The 18,683-nt window shown below is 40.6% G+C and overlaps 1 protein-coding gene across 5 annotated transcripts in view; it reads left to right on the forward strand.

Annotated features, from left to right (window-relative positions):
* CRYZL1 (crystallin zeta like 1) overlaps positions 1-18,172 on the forward strand; it is a 41,772-nt gene extending 23,600 nt beyond the window's left edge. Inside the window, exons 7-13 of one of the 5 annotated variants that reach the window (XM_044250992.1) lie at positions 7,127-7,260; positions 8,441-8,552; positions 12,417-12,515; positions 13,836-13,957; positions 14,744-14,849; positions 16,942-16,987; positions 17,695-18,172. In XM_044250992.1, coding sequence (XP_044106927.1) covers positions 7,127-7,260; positions 8,441-8,552; positions 12,417-12,515; positions 13,836-13,957; positions 14,744-14,849; positions 16,942-16,987; positions 17,695-17,794 — 719 coding nt within the window. In that variant the 3' untranslated portion in view covers positions 17,795-18,172. Of the gene's footprint in view, positions 1-7,126; positions 7,261-8,440; positions 8,553-12,416; positions 12,520-12,667; positions 13,297-13,835; positions 13,958-14,743; positions 14,850-16,937; positions 16,988-17,694 lie in introns of those variants that run through there. The other 4 variants (XM_044250993.1, XM_044250994.1, XM_044250995.1 and 1 more) reach the window with 4 other exon arrangements.
* Positions 18,173-18,683: the final 511 nt, after the last annotated feature.

The following is an 18,683-nucleotide window of genomic DNA, read 5'->3' on the forward strand; positions in this document are numbered from 1 at the left end:
GTTTTTTTTTTTTTTTAATTGGTGAATTGTAAGAGTTCCTTATATATTCTAGATAGAAATTGCTTGTCAGGGGTGCCTGGGTGGCTCAGGGGGTTAAAGCCTCTGCCTTCAGCTCAGGTCATGATCCCAGGGTCCTGGGATCGAGCCCCGCATCAGGCTCTCAGCTCAGCAGGGAGCCTGCTTCCCTGCCTACTTGTGTGCTCTCTCTCTCTCTGTCAAATAAATAAATAAAATAAATATATTTTTTTAAGATTTTATTTATTTATTTGACAGAGAGCGAGAGATCACAGGCAGACAGAGAGAGGGGGAGAAGCAGGCTCCCTACTAAGCAGAGAGCCCGATGTGGGGCTCCATCCCAGGACCCCGAGATCATGACCTGAGCCAAAGGCAGAGAGGCTTAACCCACTGAGCCACCCAGGCGCCCCTTATGGGGTCCTTTAAAGCACAGTCTTTAAAATATTGGTGGACTCCAGGTTATTCATATTTTCTTTTGCCTGTTGTGCTTTAGTATTTCTAAGAATCCATTGCCTAAGCTTGGTTTACAAATATTTACACCTATGATTTCTTCTAAGAATTTTATAGATTTAACTGTTATATTTGCTTCTGTGATCTATTTTGAGTTAATTTTTATATATGATATGAAATAAAGGCCCAACTTTGTTCTTTTTTTTTGCATGTAGATATCTAGTGTTCCAGAACCATTTGTTGAAAAGACTTTTGCTTAAAAAAAATTAAAAAAATAAAAAAAGAAAAGAAAAGACTCTTGCTACACCCCCTGAATTGTCATGACACTCTTGTTCAAAATCAATTGACCATAGATGCATAGATTTATTTCTGGACTCATCCTATTCAGCTGATCTATGCATCTGTTCTTATGCCAGTCAAAATTGCCTTGATTACAGTAGCTCTGGAATAAGTTTTTTTTTTTTTTTTTGGTCCTTTTTTAAATTTAAATTCAATTATTAATATATTATTAGATTCAGAGTAAGAGTTCAGTGATTCATCTGTCTTTTTTTTTTTTTAGATTTTATTTATTTATTTGACAGACAGATCACGAGTAGGCAGAGAGGCAGATGGGGAAGCAGGCTCCTTGCTGAGCAGAGAGCCCAATGTGGGGCTTGATTCTAGAACCCTGAGATCATGACCTGAGCTGAAGACAAAGACCTTAACCTACTGAGCCACCCAGGTACCCCTCGTCAGTCTTTAAAAATACCCAGTTCTCATTACATTACATGCCCTCCTTAATGTCCATCACTAAGTTACCCTGTGCCCCTTCCCCTCCCTCCTAGGGACCCTCAATTTGTTTCCTGTGATTAAGAGTCTCTTATGGTTTGTCTCTCTCTCTGATTTCTTCTTGTTTTATTTTTTCCTCCCTTCTCCCATGATCCTATTTTGTTTCTTAAGTTCCACATATGAGTGAAATCACATGATAATTGTCTTTCTCTGATTGACTTATTCGCTCAGCATAATACCCTCTAGTTCTATGCACATCGTTGTAAAAGGCGAAAGATTTATACGATCTGAAGAGAAACCAGAGTATTGCACATCGTTGTAAATGGCAAGATTTCGTTTTTTGATGGCCAAGTAGTATTCTATCTTATATATATAAATAAATTTTATAGAGATATATATATATTTTATATATATCTTCCTTATCCATCCATATATCCATCTTCCTTATCCATGCATCTGCCGATGGACTTTTTCCATAGTTGGGCTATTGTGGACACTGCCGCTATAAACTTTGGGGTGTAGGTGCCCCTTTGGATCACTACATTTGTATCTTTGGGGTATATACCTATAAAAGAACTTACCAACTCAACACCCAAAGAAATAGTTCCATCGGGAGATGGGCAAAAGACATTTGTCTCCCAAGGAGACATACAAATGGCCAACAGACACATGAAAAAATGTCCAGCATCACTTGGCCTCAGGGAAATACAAATCAGAACGGCAATGAGATACCATCTCACACCAATCAGAATGGCTAAAATGAACAAGTCAGGAAACAAGAGATGTTGGCGAGGATGTAGAGAAAGGGGAGCCCTCTTACACTATTGGTGGCAATGCTAGCTGGTGCAGCCACTCTGGAATAGAGTATGGAGGTTCCTCAGAAAGTTGAAAATAGGGGCACCTGGGTGGCTCAGCTGGCTATGCGGCTGCCTTCGGCTCAGGTCATGATCTCAGTGTCCTGGGACTGAGCCCTATATCGAGCTCCCTGCTCAGCAAGAAACCTGCTTCTCCCTCTCCCTGTTTCTCTTCACCCTGCCATTTGTTGTGCTCTCTTTCTCTCTCTCAAATAAATAAATAAAATCTTAAAAAAAAAAAAAAAAAAAGAACAGAGCTACCCTAAAACCCAGTAAAAAAAGACCCATTCTTTTAGGTGTTGCTGAATACCCGAGATTTATAGATTGGGCTAGAAGGAGAAAAGCAAATCGGAACATCAGTTTCCTAATTATAAAGGTTAAACTAAGTCAAACCACACAAATGATCTTTTATTTTCCTGCAAATCAGGAGGACTGTAGTCCAAAAGTCCATTAACATACATAAAGAAAACAATTCCAGATATTCTTTGAGAAAAAAAAAAAATACAGTACAATGTTTCTTTAAAAGAAGAACATTAAGAATGGCCACTTATTGGGGTGCCCCGGTAGCTCAGTGGGTTAAGCCTCTGCCTTCAGCTCAGGTCATGATCTCGGAGTCCTGGGATTGGGTTGTCCGCTCAGCAGGGAGCCTGCTTCCCACCCCCCACACCCCCACCCCAGCCTGCCTCTCTGCCTACTTGTATACTTGTGATCTCTGTCAAATAAATAAATAAAATCTTGTTTAAAAAAAAAAAAAAAAAGACGGGGCGCCTGGGTGGCTCAGTGGGTTAAAGCCTCTGCCTTCGGCTCAGGTCATGATCCCAGGGTCCTGGGATCGAGCCCCGCGTCGGGCTCTCTGCTCCGTGGGAAGCCTGCTTCCTCCCCTCTCTCTCTCTGCCTGCCTCTCTACCTACTTGTGATTCCTCTCTCCGTCAAATAAATAAAATCTTTAAAAAAAAAAAAAAATGGCCACTTATTGTGACCATTTGCCTTTGGGCAAGACACTGGGCACAGTCAAACTAGGTAGCCTCTAAGCCCTGTTGCAGCCCCAGCATTTCGTAAAAGAGGAAATAATTTCAGTATGTTCCCTGAAGATTTGCAGAAGGAAATACTCAGTTTAGCACAACTATATTTTAGTTTCTGTTAATTCTTTAGTGATTTTTTTAAATGAAAGTTGGGCACTCGGTCACCTTCAGATAAGTTTGTTCTTTTACCAAACCAAAGAATTAGGCTCCAGACAACTTCCCCAAAAAGGTCTTATTAATCCTGCTACAGTATATTAAAGATAAAGTTAAGAAGTTGAATAAATTATCTAGTTCTTTTGTGCTTTCAGTTCTTAAGCCATTTAGGTCAAACATAAAAGTAACTTTTTTCATTCAAAATTTCATACATTTTCAGCATTATTTTTTTGAACTTAAGGAAGAATGAATTGAAATTATAGTTCTTGGGTTTGATATGCTGTTGTTATGATCCCTGCCTGGCTCTTTAATTTATACTTCTAGTTTTTTACAACGTAATAAACACCTGTGGTCCACCTAACACAAAAGCAGGGATCTCAGCATTAAACCACATTAAACCGGGACGCCTAGGTGGCTCAGTTGCTTAAGCGGCTGCCTTTAGCTCAGATCATGATCCCAGGGTCCTGGGATTGAGTCCCACATCAGGCTCCTTGCTCGGCAGGGAGCCTACTTCTCCCTCTGCCTCTGCCTGTGCTCACTCATTCTCTCTCTTTCTGTCTCTGACAAATAAATAAAATCTTAAAAAAAAAAAACACACACATATTACCATGCAATGTTAGAGGCTTTGCTCTCTGAATGTAGTTTTATGACTGTTATCTTTTTTTAAAGGACTACATGTTCAGTTCTTTGTTTCTGGTTTTTTTTTTTTTTCTTTTTTTAAGATTTATTTATTTATTTTGGGGGGTGGGGCAGAGGGAAGGAGAAAATCCTGAAGCAGACTCTGCTGAGCATGGAGCCTGATGCAAGGCTTGAGCTCAGGACCCCAAGATCACCACGTGGGCCCAAAGCAAGAGCTGACCGCTTCACCAACTGCTGCCCAGGCGCCCGTACACGTTTGATTTCTTAATGAAGATATAGGGAGTCCCAGTTCTTATAATGGAAGATGTTCCCCGCAAACTATAAGTAAACTGTAGGTACCTTGAGTGTGCACGGCTAGAATTGATGTGCTTTCGAGTCAGCATTCACATTTATTAGCTGTGTGACGCCAGACAGATTAATTACCCTGAGCCACATTTTATAATCAAGAAAATTGGGAGAATAGGTGTCTTAAAGAGTTTGATAAAGAATAAATTACCATGTGTGAGTGGTATCTCCTGGTGCTCTATTTTCAGGCCTTGCTTGTGTGAACACTTTCAGCATAAACGCGGGGGTGCTCTCTCCCCGCTAGATGGCACTAGTTAGTTGCTGTGCGCGGTGCTGACGGTCCTGGGTTGCTGTCTCCGCTTCAGCGGGAAAATACTTGAAAGCTGGCCAGGACTTCAAAAGTGTTACAAAGTTGGTTTTAGGTAAAATGAGAAAGGATGGCTTTTACTGTGAAAATAATCACATTGGGTGTACAGAATAAAAACATAAAAATTAAAGAATTAAATGTATTTAAGAATAGCTTAGGGTGCCTGGGTGGCTCAGTGGGTTAAAGCCTCTGCCTTCGGCTCAGGTCAGGATCCCAGGGTCTTGGGATCGAGCCCCGCATCCGGCTCTCTGCTCAGAGGGGAGCCTGCTTCCCCTCCTCTCTCTTTCTCTCTGCCCGCCTCTCTGCCTACTTGTGATCTCTGTCTGTCATAAATAAATAAAATCTTTAAAAAAAAAAAAAAAGGAATAGCTTAATGGTCAGATCATATAGAGAGCTCTTAAGCTATATTAGGAGTTTACATTGGGGTGGCTCAGTTGGTTAAGCAGCTGCCTTCGGCTCAGGTCATGATCCCAGCGTCCTGGGATCGAGTCCCACATCGGGCTCCTTGCTCGGCGGGGAACCTGCTCCTCCCTCTAACTCTGCCTGCCGTTCTGTCTGCCTGTGCTTGCTCTCTCCCCCTCTTTCTCTCTGATAAATAAATAAATAAATAAATAATCTTTCAAAGGAGTTTACATTTTGTTTCAAGTGCAGTGGAAAGCCATGGACGAGCCTACATCAAGGGTCAGACAATCCACTGAGACACCAGGTGCCCCGCCACTGAACTTTAAACAGAGAAGGGTTAGCATGTTGTGTATATTGTTAAAGATAATTATGGGGGCACCTGGGTGACTCAGATGATTAAGCATGCAACTCTTTTTTTTTTTTTTTAAGATTTTTTTTATTTGACAGTGAGAGACACAGAGGGAACACAAGCAGGGGGAGAGGGAGAAGCAGGCCACCCAGGCACCCCAAGCGTGTGACTCTTAATCTCAACTCAGGTCTTCATGTCAGGGTGTTAAGTTCAAGCCCTTCATTGAGTTCTATACTGACCATGGCGCCTACTCAAAAAAAAAAAAGGAAAAAAAGGTCATTCTGACACTTCTGTTTTCCAAAAAACACCATTAGGGAGATTGAAAAGAGAAGACATAAAGTTGAAAATAATATTTATAACACATAAACAATTAGTTCATCTAGAATGTATTTTTAAATTCCTATAACTCAATCAGAAAAAGACAACACAACAGAAAAATTGATAAAACAGTTGGTCATTTCACAAAAGGAATTCCAGGTGGCCAGCAAACACAGAAAGGTGCCCAGTGTTAGCAATCGTGAGGGAAAAGCAAGTTAAAATCACAAGAAGAAACCATTACGCAGATGATTGGTAAGAATGTGTAATCGCGCCGAGGGTTGACAAGGGTGGTCAGAGTAACCGGAGCGCTGTCACACAGCTATGGGAGAATGAATTCAGAGCGCCACTTCCAGAGGATGTAGTCAAGTCGAAGGCTGTCTATATGCGACCTGGGATTTCCATTCACTTGTACTATCCTAGAGAAAACCCATGTGACAGCCTAACATCATCGTTTATAGGAGAGCATTCTTAGCAGCACTGTTTATCGCTGACACAAACTGAAAACACACATCCTCCTCGAACAGAGGGCACGCATCACCAAATGAAAGTGTTCTCACCTCATGGAATGCCACAAAACACCAGAAAAGGGGGTGCCTGGGTGGCTCAGTTGGTTAAGCGACTGCCTTTGGCTCAGGTCATGATCCTGGAGTCTGGTTCTTCCTTTGACCCTCCCCCTTCTCATGCTCTCTCTCTCAAATAAATAAATAAAATCTTAAATAAAACACACACACACACACACACACACACACCAGAAAAAGGAAAGCACTAGAGCCACATTTACAAAAGTGGGTGTGTCTTCAGTGTTGAGGCAAAAAAGCAAGATAGGAAAGAGTGCCTGTGCCATGATTCCATTTAGTTAAAGTTCCAAAACGGGTCAAACTCTTACTTTTTTTTTTAAGATATTATTTATGTACTTGAGAGAGAAAAAGAGATCACAAGTAGGCAGACAGGCAGATGGGACAGGGGTGGGGGAGCAGTGGGGAGCCCAGTGCAGGGCTAGATCCCAGGACCCTGAGATCACAACCTGAGCTGAAGGCAGAGGCGTAACCCACGGAGCCATCCAGGCACCCGCGCATGTGTTGGTTAGGAAGCCATCCATGGGTCATAAAGGATGGTGGTGAACAAGAACTGAAGTCAGCATGTTGGCGACCTCTGGTGGCCGAGATGGGGCTGTGTGCTCTCTTGACCCGGATGGGGATTACTTGTATATTTGCTTTGTGTGTATCCACCCATCTGTACTGATGTTCCCTGTACTTTTCCGTGTGTGTTTCATTTCACAGTATAATGTTTAAAAATACACACACACCGGCTCCTATGCTGAGGATGCCTTATGTGTGGGCGAGAATGGAACTAGGGAAACCAAAATGTAGGCATAAGGTAGCAGGTGTAGTAAGTAGCTTGGACCAGGGCCACCGAGGGCGGGGAGATGGCCAGAGAGACAGATCCAGGAGGCAGGACTAAGAGCACGTGCTAATCGGGCGCTTCCTCTCGTTCTTTGCGACAGTTCACAAACCAGAAAAAGTTACATGGACAGAAGCCGCTGGAACCATTCGGGATGGAGTACGAGCCTATACAGCTCTGCATTATCTGTCTCATCTCTCTCCTGGAAAATCAGTCCTGATCATGGATGGAGCAAGTGTAGGTGCTAATAGTTCTGCTAAGAAACAGATCAGAATCCACTAAACTTAGGAAATAGGCCACCCATTTGCTAATATAATTCTTTACCGATAGCTTGGGCACTGCCCATTTTGTTAAAACAGGCAGCCTTTATTAACGGCAGATAAAAGACTTCACTGTGTTCCGTTTACTACTTTGAATCTGCTAGTACACTAAAGAAGCAGACAAACCATGTTTTTATGCCTGTTCCACGAAGCCCGAAGTAGCTCATGAAACCTTTGAAGTCATACCCCAAAACTCCCAACCAGTTTTGTGTTTCCCTCACACCGACACTTAACGTTGGTTAGATGTTGCATTTATAGACAAGTCACGTAGGATAAAAAAATGTGCTACTGTCAACACATTACACGTATCAGCAAAAAAATCATTCAAGACCCTAGAAATAACATAAAAATAGATTACAGTCTAAAAATGTTAGAAAACTTGGGGTCAGTTTTTGTAGTTTCATTATCTGTCTGGCTGATGATGAAAATGCTTTTACCCCCTGCTTTTCTGTGCAAAAAAGGCAGAAGCGTCTTTGGCATTGGCTCCAGCCTGATGTCCAGCATCAGGATAGTAGTGTTTTCCTGAACTTACCATCAGGTCAGCAAAAGGATGGAGCTATTGAGAGTGCTTTGACCTTTTTTTTTTTTTTTCTTAATATTTTTATTTTTAGAAATTTTATTTATTTATTTATTTGACAGACAGAGATCACAAGTAGGCAGAGAGGCAGGCAGGGGCATGGGGGTTGGTGGGGGAGCAAGCTCCCCGCTGAGCAGAGAACCCAATGCGGGGCTCAATCCCAGGACCCTAGGATCATGACCTGAGCTGAAGGCAGAGGCTTTAACCCACTGAGCCACCCGGGCACCCCGAGTGCTTTGACCTTTAAAGAGAGATAGCTGAGGACATGTTTCTGAGCACAGCTTTTACCTCGAAACTCTGTGCAGCAGTGGGACCGAGTGAGAGCATGTGGCATACACACCTTTTCTGCCATCCTCCTGAAGAAGAAAGTCAGTCAGATGTCCAACCTTGTCCATATTTTTTTCCTCTTTTATCAGATAATATTGTAACTATTATACTTTATTAAATAGCCTCTAAAGCAAGTTAGATACAGCCTCTGCCTTAACATCTATAAACCCATTGGGTATTTTTGTCTCCACAGGCCCTTGGTATGATAGCTATTCAGTTAGCGCACCACAGAGGAGCCAAAGTGATTTCAACAGCAGGTAGCCTCGAAGACAAGCAGTGCCTTGAAAGACTTAGGCCTTCTCTAGGTGGGTAATCCTACTCAACACAGACTTGACAACAGAAAATTTTTAAGAGGTATCACGTAAAGACTGTCCTCGTAAGACAAAGTACTCCCAAATGAAAGTCACTGTTAAAATGCACTTAGTCTCCATGCTAAGTCCAGGTTTACCTGAGTGATAGTTTCAGTTTTCATTCTTTTTATTTATTTTTTTTTTTAAAGATTTTATTTATTTATTTGACAGAGAGCTCACAAGTAGGCAGAGAGGGAGGCAGAGAGAGAGGAGGAAGCAGGCTCCCTGCTGAGCAGAGAGCCCGATGCGGGGCTCAATCCCAGGACCCTGGGATCACGACCCGAGCCGAAGGCAGAGGCTTTAACCCACTGAGCCACCCAAGCGCCCCAAATTTTCATTCTTTTTAAACCTACATCTCTCAGTGGTTTTTTTCTTTTTTGCCCCATTGTTACCAACTTACCCAAGTCTGAATTAGCTGAACTTGGACACAGTTTAGCAACACCTGATGCCTCTTTGGTTTTATTCGTAAATCAAGTTATGTTTCCGTCACTCTGTAGGTTTCTCACCCTCTTTTACTAAAAGTTATCTGTTTTCTAAAGTTATCTGTTTTCTGTGATATGCTGGGAAGGAAGATGATCCACTTAAACAGAAAACACGGGTCAGGTATAGTTTATGGTGAGGAGGATATGGTGGAGACTAGGAAGCTCTTGAGGAGATTGAAACTAAGGACTGAAATGTGAGACCTGGAACTACAAAAATCCTAGAAAAGAGGACAGGCAGTAATTTCCCCAACATTGGACATAGCAACTTTTTTCCTATGTCTCCTGAGGCAAGGGAAATAAAAGCAAAAATAAAGGATGCCTGGGTGGCTCAGTCGGTTAAGCTGCTGCCTTCCGCTCAGGTCATGATCCCAGGGTCCTGGGATTGAATCCCGCATCAGGCTTCTTGCTTGGCAGGGAGCCTGCTTCTCTCTCCGCCTCTGCCTGCCACTCTGCCTGCTTGCGCACTCTCTCTGTCTCTTCTGACAAATAAATAAATAAAATCTTTTAAAAAGGGGGGGGGGCAAAAATAAACTATTGGGATTACATCAAAAAGTCTGCAAAGTGAAGGAAACAATCCACAAAACTAAAGACAACCTACCGAATGAGAGAAGGTATTTGCAAATGACATCTTTGATAAAGGATTAGTATCCAAAATAAAGAACTTACACAACTCAACACTCGGAAAAAATAATCCTATTAAAAATGGGCAGAAGAGGGGCACCTGGGTGGCTCAGTGGGTTAAAGCCTCTGCCTTCGGCTCGGGTCATGATCCCAGGGTCCTGGGATCGAGCCCCACATGGGGCTCTCTGCTCAGCAGGGAGTCTGCTTCCTCCTCTCTCTCTGCCTGCCTCTCTGCCTCCTTGTGATCTCTGTCTGTCAAATAAATAAATAAATATAAATAAAATCTTTAAAAAAAAAAAATGGGCAGAAGACACGAGCAGATATTTCTCTAAAGAAGAGATACAGATGGGGGCCCCTGGGTGGCTCAGTCGTTAAGCATCTGCCTTCGGCTCAGATCATGATCCCAGGGTCTTGGGATTGAGCCCCACATCAGGCTCCCTGCTTGGCAGGAAGCCTGCTTTTCCCTCTCCCAATAAAATAAATAAAATAAAACCTTAAAAAAAAATAAAACCTTAAAAAAAGGTTTTTAAACCTTTTTAAATAAATATAAATAAAATAAAATAAAACCTTAAAAAAAAAAAAAAGAAGATATACAGATAGCTAACCCATGAAAAGATGCTCGACATCACTCATCATCAGGGAGATGCAAATCAAAACTACAATGAGATATCCTCTCACACCTGTCATATGGCTACAATCAAAAACACAAGAAACAAAAAGTGTTGGAGGGAACGTGGAGAAGTAGGAACCCTTGTGCACCATTGGTAGGAATGCAAACTGGTGCAGCCACTGTGGAAAACAATATGGAGGTTCCTCAAAAAGTTAAAAATGGAACTATCCTATGAGTAATCATACTACTGGGTGTATTTACCCCAAAAATATAAAACAGTAATTTAAAGGGGTGCATGCACCCCTTTTTAAATTGTAGCATTAATATTTACAATAACCAAATGACAGGAGCCCAAATGTTCATTGACTGATGAATGGATAAAGAAGATGTGGTATATACATATACAATGGAATATTATTCAACCATAAAAAAGAATGAAATCTTGGCCATTTGCAACAACATGAATGGAGCTAGACAGTATAATGCTAAGCAAAATGAGCTAATCAGGGAAAGAAATACATGATTTCACTCATGTCGAATTTAAGAAACAAAACAAACGCACAAAGAAAAAAAGACAAACCAAGAAACAGACTCTTAACTGTAGAGAACAAACTGATGGTCACCAGTGGGGAGGTGGGTAGGGAGATGGGGGAAACAGGTGGTGGGGGTTGAGAAGACACTTACCTTGATGAGCCCTGAGTGAGGTATGGAACCGCTGAGTCCCTGTATCACACACCTGAAACTAACAGAACCGTATGTTCACTATACTGGAATTTTTTTTTTTTTTATAAAAAACGGCTCAACAAAAAATAGATTGAACCTGTCCAAACAACAACGCAAATGGAAATAAAAATATATATATATTGAAAAAAATGACCAAGAATGGAGAAACTAACAGATGAGGAGAGGAGGCCCAGCCAGATTGTGGGGGGCAGGCGGTGGGGTGGGGCAGGAAGGAGCATCAGGTTCATTGAGTGTCAGTGGGAATGATCTCCCCCGAAGTCCTCAGCAACCCTGTGCGAACCAGGGAGCAGCATGTAGAGGGTTTAACCAGCTTGTCCAAGGAGCCACGACGTGACTGGAGTGGGATTTGAACCCAGGCCTGTCCAACATTAAAGCCCGTGTTACTCCATTGTTCCTTATGCTTCTGGCAGAGATAACCAAGACTTGGAAGAAAGGTTAAGGCAGGGACTGGAGAAAGAAGGGAAAAAGGGAGAGACTGGAGATGGAATGAAGTGGTGGAAGAAAGCACTGAGCAGTGTTTTTGAAGGGAGACGTTTCTTACTGGTTAACCCTGTCCTCCCCAGGTGCTTCAGTCCCCTTTCCCTGGTGTCCTCCTCACTCCCGCCCCGCCCCGCCCCGCCCCCCACATCTTAGATCCCTCTTGGGGCGCCAGTCAGAACCCCGCTGAGAGGATTTCTTTTACGTGAAGGTGCTAAAAACTCCGGAAATAAATTATAAACATGTGTCTTCATTTGCCAGTTCAAATGCTAAGATTTTCATTTTATTTTTCATTGCATTGGCTTGTTCTATTGAGATAATACTCTTAAAAATAGTTTGGTTTTCACTAACTGCTCAAAGTAATCATGTTTTTTTCCCCTTAACCTTCAAGGTTTTTCTTCATTTTGGGGGAGCAAGTGGGAAAGGGAACAGGGGAATTTCTATGACTGAAAAAGGATAAAACCGCCTCTAATAGAGAGGTACCATATCACACAAATACATTTTTTACATTTTAGCTTTAAACTCTCTTAACTCTAAACATACTTGAGAAATTGCTTAATCTCTTAGTATATACCTTAATGTGTATGTATCTCTGTGGTTTATAGATTCCCTGTTCTGACTATATATCTTTTAGTGATAGGGAACAGTAGGCCAGCCTTGGAATGCAGCATCCACAAAATGTTTAGTGTTTTTATCTGATTGAATATACCAGTCCCTGCCTTGAAATTGATCCTTACCACTATTGGGTAAGAAGAGAAAAAGTAAAATTTGGATCCAGTAACTGAACCACTCCATACAGATATTTATTTGCTTTTCTTTTTCTTGGATGATTGGTGTTGGTCACATAGAGAACAGTACGATTGCCTGACTTCCTGTCCTTTACAGCCCGAGTCATCGATGTATCTAATGGAAAAGCCCACGTTGCTGAAAGCTGTTTAGAAGAAACAGGTGGCCTGGGAGTTGATATTGTCCTAGATGCTGGAGGTGGGTACGTTACTAGATCAGTAGTCTGTGTCGTTTTTGTCGTGTGATGGGTGCATTTCACAAATCAAATAAAATATATATAAATAAAGCCAGATAAGGATTTTAACATATTTTGTTAAATTAATGTCATGTTTTGTTTTTCACTTTTCTAGTTAAACTAGAGCTTCTTGAATCCTCCTGTAAACACGGTCTAGAAGAGAGAGCATGCTTACTTTAAAATACAGGCACTGGAGTTTATAAGTGTTTTGACAAATATGAACAAACATCTTCTCATTGGTTGCCAGACAATACATATTACTGTAGCTCTCGGCCAGACGTGGAGTTATGCTGTGTCTGGCTGCCCTCTGTTGGGTGGCTGACTTCTGCAATCTCTATTTGGAAAAAGCACAGAATTATGTTCCATTTTTACCTCCCTGAACCTTTTGTTATTTAAGCAGTATCTATTTAACACCTAATCTGTACACACCTAGGTAGTGCCATTGCGTGGAAAGCTTGCAAAGAGATTCTCTTCATGCTCTGTTAAGATTTATGTTCTGTGATGGGAGTCAGAAATGCAGCTATAACCATCTTAATGTTTTTCTTTTTAACCAGTATTTTCATGACTTGAAATTAACTCAGAAAAGCACTTCTCGGCCTTTTGGCTAAGATCAGCTGTGAATATTAACACAGAAAACTCTGTCAGTGGAAGTGAACGTGTACTTCATTAACTTTTCAAATATACATTTCTTTTTTTTTTTTTTAAGATTTTTACTTATTTAATTGACAGACAGAGATCACAAGTAGGCAGAGAGGCAGAGGCGGCTCCCCACTGAGCAGAGAATCCGATGCGGGGCTCCATCCAGGACCCTGGGATCATAACCTAAGCCAAAGGCAGAGGCTTTAGCCCACTGAGCCACCCAGGCGCCCCTCGGATATACATTTCAATAATTATGTCAGTGTATGACTTTCTTAAATCTATGAGTTCCTTAAGCAGAAGTCAGATTTTCCCAAAGAATTAAGCTATCAATGTTACGATTAAAGCTACCAGTCTTAGTTATGTGTTGTATTACCTTGCCTGGTTTTCAAATGAAAATAAACTTTTTGTCATTTATTATTTTACTTATAATTGATTCTAGAGTAAATTTTATGACCAATTTTAAAGCAAAAAGTATGTTTTAAGGTATCTGAATACATTGTGTGTTATTTTTTTCTAAGAAAAATTCTTCCTTGTTCCTACGTTAAAAAGTAAAGAGGACTAGTTTGAAGAATTAATTTTTGCCAGATTACTATAAAATATATTTCTTGTCTCTCTCTCTTTTTTTAAAACTATTCCCTTGTAAGTGAGATTATATAGTAAAGATGATGAACCAGCTGTAAAATTACAACTACTACCACATAAACATGACATCATCACACTTCTTGGTGTTGGAGGCCATTGGGTAACAACAGAAGAAAACCTGCAGGTATTATCAGAAACAATAAAGCATTACTATTACATTGAAAGGTTATAATTAACAAAGAATAATGCCTAAGTCTCTTGTGGCAAGATGTGAAGAAATTATAAATTTGAATTATACCTGTTTCTAAAGAAATATAACTTTCTTTTTTACTTTAGATACATGTTGGCCAAAATATAGAAGTAGTGCCTACTAGAGGAGTTCATTCAGCTTTTATTTAGTGGTTTGGAAGAAGTGACTTCTGAATTTTTTAGTAGTATTTCCGATAAGGTTTATTTTTTTTAGTAACATTGTTGACATATACTTAGCAAAATATTTCTATATAAAATTATGATAAGTCCCCATTCACATTGGAATTTACTACAAACGTGTGTATACACATTGTCTCCCAAAGTTACATTTCTCAACAGTATTCAAATTTTATCATGGTTGATATGCCAATACCATAATCCTCGTATATCAGCCTTCACTAATTTTCTGACCTCCTCATGATGACAATTGACAAGTAGCAGCCAGCAATCTCATTCTTACACACACGCACGCACGCGTGCACACACATACACACGCGAGCGCACAGCACACACTCCTGCACACACTTACTGTTTCATCATTTTGGACAATGAATTAGAAAAGAAAATGTTCCAATTTACATATTGTTATTAAAGTTTATATAGTACTTATTTGTGATTTGGGTATTTAATTTGCATAGAAGTTTTTCTGGCTCAAGATACTTATCTCTGTCTGCTATTAAACTCACCAATCGTTGATCAGTCTTTGTGCTTTCTGTCCAAGTTGGATCCTCCGGATAGCCATTGCCTTTTCCTCAAGGGAGCAACGGTGGCTTTCCTTAATGATGAAGTTTGGAATTTGTCAAATGTGCAACAGGGAAAATATCTTTATATCCTTTTTATCTACTGACTTGCGTTTCTGGCTTGAAATCTACCATAAACTCTCATTAAGTTCTTCAAAAATGGTAATTGATAGTAATAACAGCTAACTTTCATTGAGTATGCCAAACGGTGTTTCAGGTGCTTTGTAAGTATTAATATATTTAAGCATTAAAAAACAGCCCTGTGAGGTGTCAGTACTATCATTATGCCTGTCTCACAGGTAAAGAAACTGAAGCATAGGAAAGTTTCTGCATGTTCCAGGATGCAGCTAAAATGTGATGGGACAGGACTCACCCAGGCAGTCTTGCCAGTTTGAGAATGGGAGATAAACCACAGGATACATGTAAAATTTTGTTTCATTTTCAACTTGGCATTTGGGAAACTACACAACCCCTTGAAAGGCTCTAATCTATGCTCTGATGGTGCTGTTATGTAAGACGTTTCAGAATGCTTATCTGCACTAAAGAGTTTGTGGGATGTTTTAAGATTAACAGTGCTGGGAAATCGTCATCAAATGAAGACGGTTTTGATTTTTTTTTTTTTCATTCTGAGAAAAATCTGGCAAATGAAGCCAAACCATTCCGGTTTTGGTGAAAGTAATGAAATCTTGTCTTGAGAATGTGAAAGCATTCCAAAAGAATGGTCCAAACCTCTAGAATTTAAGAGAAACTCTGGGTCAAACTTATGAAGACTTTTTTTTCTAAGATAACTGTTTTAAAGGCATTTGCACCTGCTAAAAATTGTAATACATTGGATAAAACATAAATTCTTATTATTTAATAGAGTATATCTGTACGAAGAAAGAAACTTGTAAGTCTTAAGTTTGTCTCCACTGAATATCATACTTTGCTTTCGTTAAATGTATGTAGTTTATATACACTTGATACTTATTAAGGCCCACCTTCTCTAAGAGCAGTGATGGAATTAATTCAGAGCTTTCAAATAGCAGTATTTCAGCACTGTCCTGCATACATTGAGTTGTAAAAAATACATTTCAGAACCAGAATATCCCCTTAATGTACTGAATCTGTGATTTGAAAGTATTTCTGAATAAATATTTTTCTTTAAATTTGGAAAATAGACTTAACTTTTGACTTTCTAGAAGAATTCGTTAGATTTCAATTCTAAGCAACTTAATTGTCCACTAACGTAATTATCAAGACTCTCATAGGATAACAGCATGTGTTAAGAGTACCACTAGATACAGTGCGTTTTGGATCTTACATGTCAGGAGCCAGGCTAGCTCCTTTGCCTGCATTATTTAATTCCCTCTGTACAAACACACTCTTAAGAGTTTCTGCTGGCATTTTCACTTAACAAGAGTAGAAAGAGAATTTGCAATATGGGGAGAATTCTTTAGGTCCTCTTTAAGAAAATCTTTAAAATGGCTGAGGTTCAGACTTTCTAATTATATTTTCTAAAGACTTGAATTCTCAAGTCCCAAATCAGACTCTAGTCCTCGCTGGTGCTAAACCCCCCGATCAGTTCCCGCGTGAGCCAGTTGCTTCTTGTGATTTAACAGCCTTCCTTCCGACGGTGTGATAGATGCCATATGTCATTCTCTAGTACCAGCAATTTCACACTCAATCCTAAAACTGTCATCGCAATTAAACAACTCAATTTTTTTTCTTAATTTTACACTTACTTTCTGAGTCTTGTAGTGACAAACTACAGTTTGTTAACTTTTCTGCACACAAATTTTGAGCCACTGAGCAGCCTGTTTAGAAAGTAAACGTGCTAACATGGTTTCTAACCAGAAACACCATACATTGTGCTAAAAGGAAACCTGACAGGACGCCACTCCTACCCGTCTGGGTTAACACTAGTGGTTACCTCGTACAAGGCATGAGGCTCGCTGCTTCTGCCACTTGTCCTAACTTTGAAGTGTAGACTCTATTTAATGGTTCCACTTCTCTCACATCAGTTCCCCATTTCCCTGTTTTCAAGGTAAACTTCGCAGCTTACAGAATTTCTGCAAATTAAATTCTCCGTTTCTGAGAGCGCTGAACTTAAAATAGGTGACCTGCGTAACATCTTATTGACTGGGTTTGTTCAATCCTCTCTCTGTTACATTGCCACCTTAACAATCTTTCCAGCTACGTATCTTAAAAGATGTGATGGAGAAGTTATCAAGCGGAGTTTTTAGGTACGCATAGTAACCAAATCATTGTTTGTTTTTTCTATTCTCCAGGTAAGGCAAGCGTTTCCACTTGTTTCAGTTTCCACAGCATACCTCTTGCCTCCATATTTTATTTTGTTTGGATAAGTAGCTGCTCTTGAATTATTCCTCAAAGTGTGTCTTGGGATATATCAGTAAGCATTCGCGAAGATAGAAGTGGCTCATTGGTTCTCCTTATCCTTTCCGTACCACACCACACAACCTTTGCTTTTCTCATCACCGTTACCGGAGTAATGTGAAATGACCCATAGCTTGAGAAGAGGGAAAATACAGTTTTGTTTTTTTTAATTTGGATCTGGGAGTAGATAAAGGAGGCATTTTTCCACATCAGAACTTACCCACTTTTAACAGTGGAAATACTAACGGACAAGTTTACTTAAATGGACAAGATTAATTTAAAATAATAGAATTGGGGCGCCCAGGTGGCTCTGTCGGTCGGGCATCTGACTTCAGCTCAGGTCATGATCTCCAGGTCCTGGGATAGAACCCCAGGTTCTATCTCACTCCCTTTGCCCTTCCCACTGCTCCTGCACTCTCTCTCTCTCACATAAATTTTTTTTTAAATCTTAAAAAAATAATAATATAATTGAACTACAGCAAGTGTTAACTCTCATCCTGTTGTTTTACTCCTCTTTACCTTGACCTAACTGTATAATAATTTCATTCTTTCTCAGGCCTCAGTTGGATGAACCCATTCCACTGTATGAGGCAAAAGTTACCATGGAAGTTGTTCAGAAAAATCAAGGAAGAAAAAAGCAAGTTGTTCGATTTTAATTTTGTTCTTTCTGAGACCTCAGTTGGATAAACCCCCTCCAGTACTTGAAGCCAGAGTTTCCCTGGGAATTGCTCAGAAAAGTCAAGGAAGAAAAAATCAGATTGTTCAGTTTTCCTTCTGTGAGTCAAGACGCTCAAAGTTATTTAAGGTTTTTGAGAAGTATTTGGAAAAATTATTGTACGAATGGTCAAGACAGTTCGTTAATTAATGTCTAAAGGGAATATGCTGAAATTCTCTTGTGCTTGTTTTGATACATCTTCCTCTGTTATAAAATTCTTTCCATGAAGAAAATTGCTTTCAGGAAAAGCTATGCTACTCTATTGATAAAGTTGTTAGTCTTTCGGTATGTCAAAATAACGTTATTACTTTTGTACCAACTCCGTTCTCAATACCTTCCTTCCTTAACGAGCCTTTGCTGTCGTAATTTAATCATTTGAGTTTATTTTCAAGTCTCAAAGGATCTAGTCCATAGACACTTTAAAAACTTTTCAAGCACTCATTTATTTCTGGGTTTCCTCGGGATCAAACAGGACCAGCACCGTAACTTGCCGGTGGCAGCTGCAGCGTGTGCGGGGTGGAGGGGATTGGGGGCTGCTGTGGCCATGCGTGGCAGGGGCTAGGAGGCTGCACTTGCTGATTCCTGCCGGGGTTCTCGATTTTCTTCGGCCAGGGGCATGCAGGCGCAGGGCGCTCTCGCCAGCTCTAGACGTCGCCACTGCCCTCTGTAAACCTAAGAAGCTGCAGCTCAAGTGTGACGTCTCCTTTTCATCCAAGCGCCATGTTCTGGGCCCATTACATCTCTGCTGCAGATTTAAATGGCGTGCCAGTTATTTCGGTGCCAGATAGGGGAGTGCACGTCGGTGCCCCGGACCCGGGCCCTCTCGGCAC

The sequence above is a fragment of the Neovison vison genome, chromosome 6, assembly GCF_020171115.1.
Source record: "Neovison vison isolate M4711 chromosome 6, ASM_NN_V1, whole genome shotgun sequence".
Classification (NCBI taxonomy): domain Eukaryota; kingdom Metazoa; phylum Chordata; class Mammalia; order Carnivora; family Mustelidae; genus Neogale; species Neogale vison.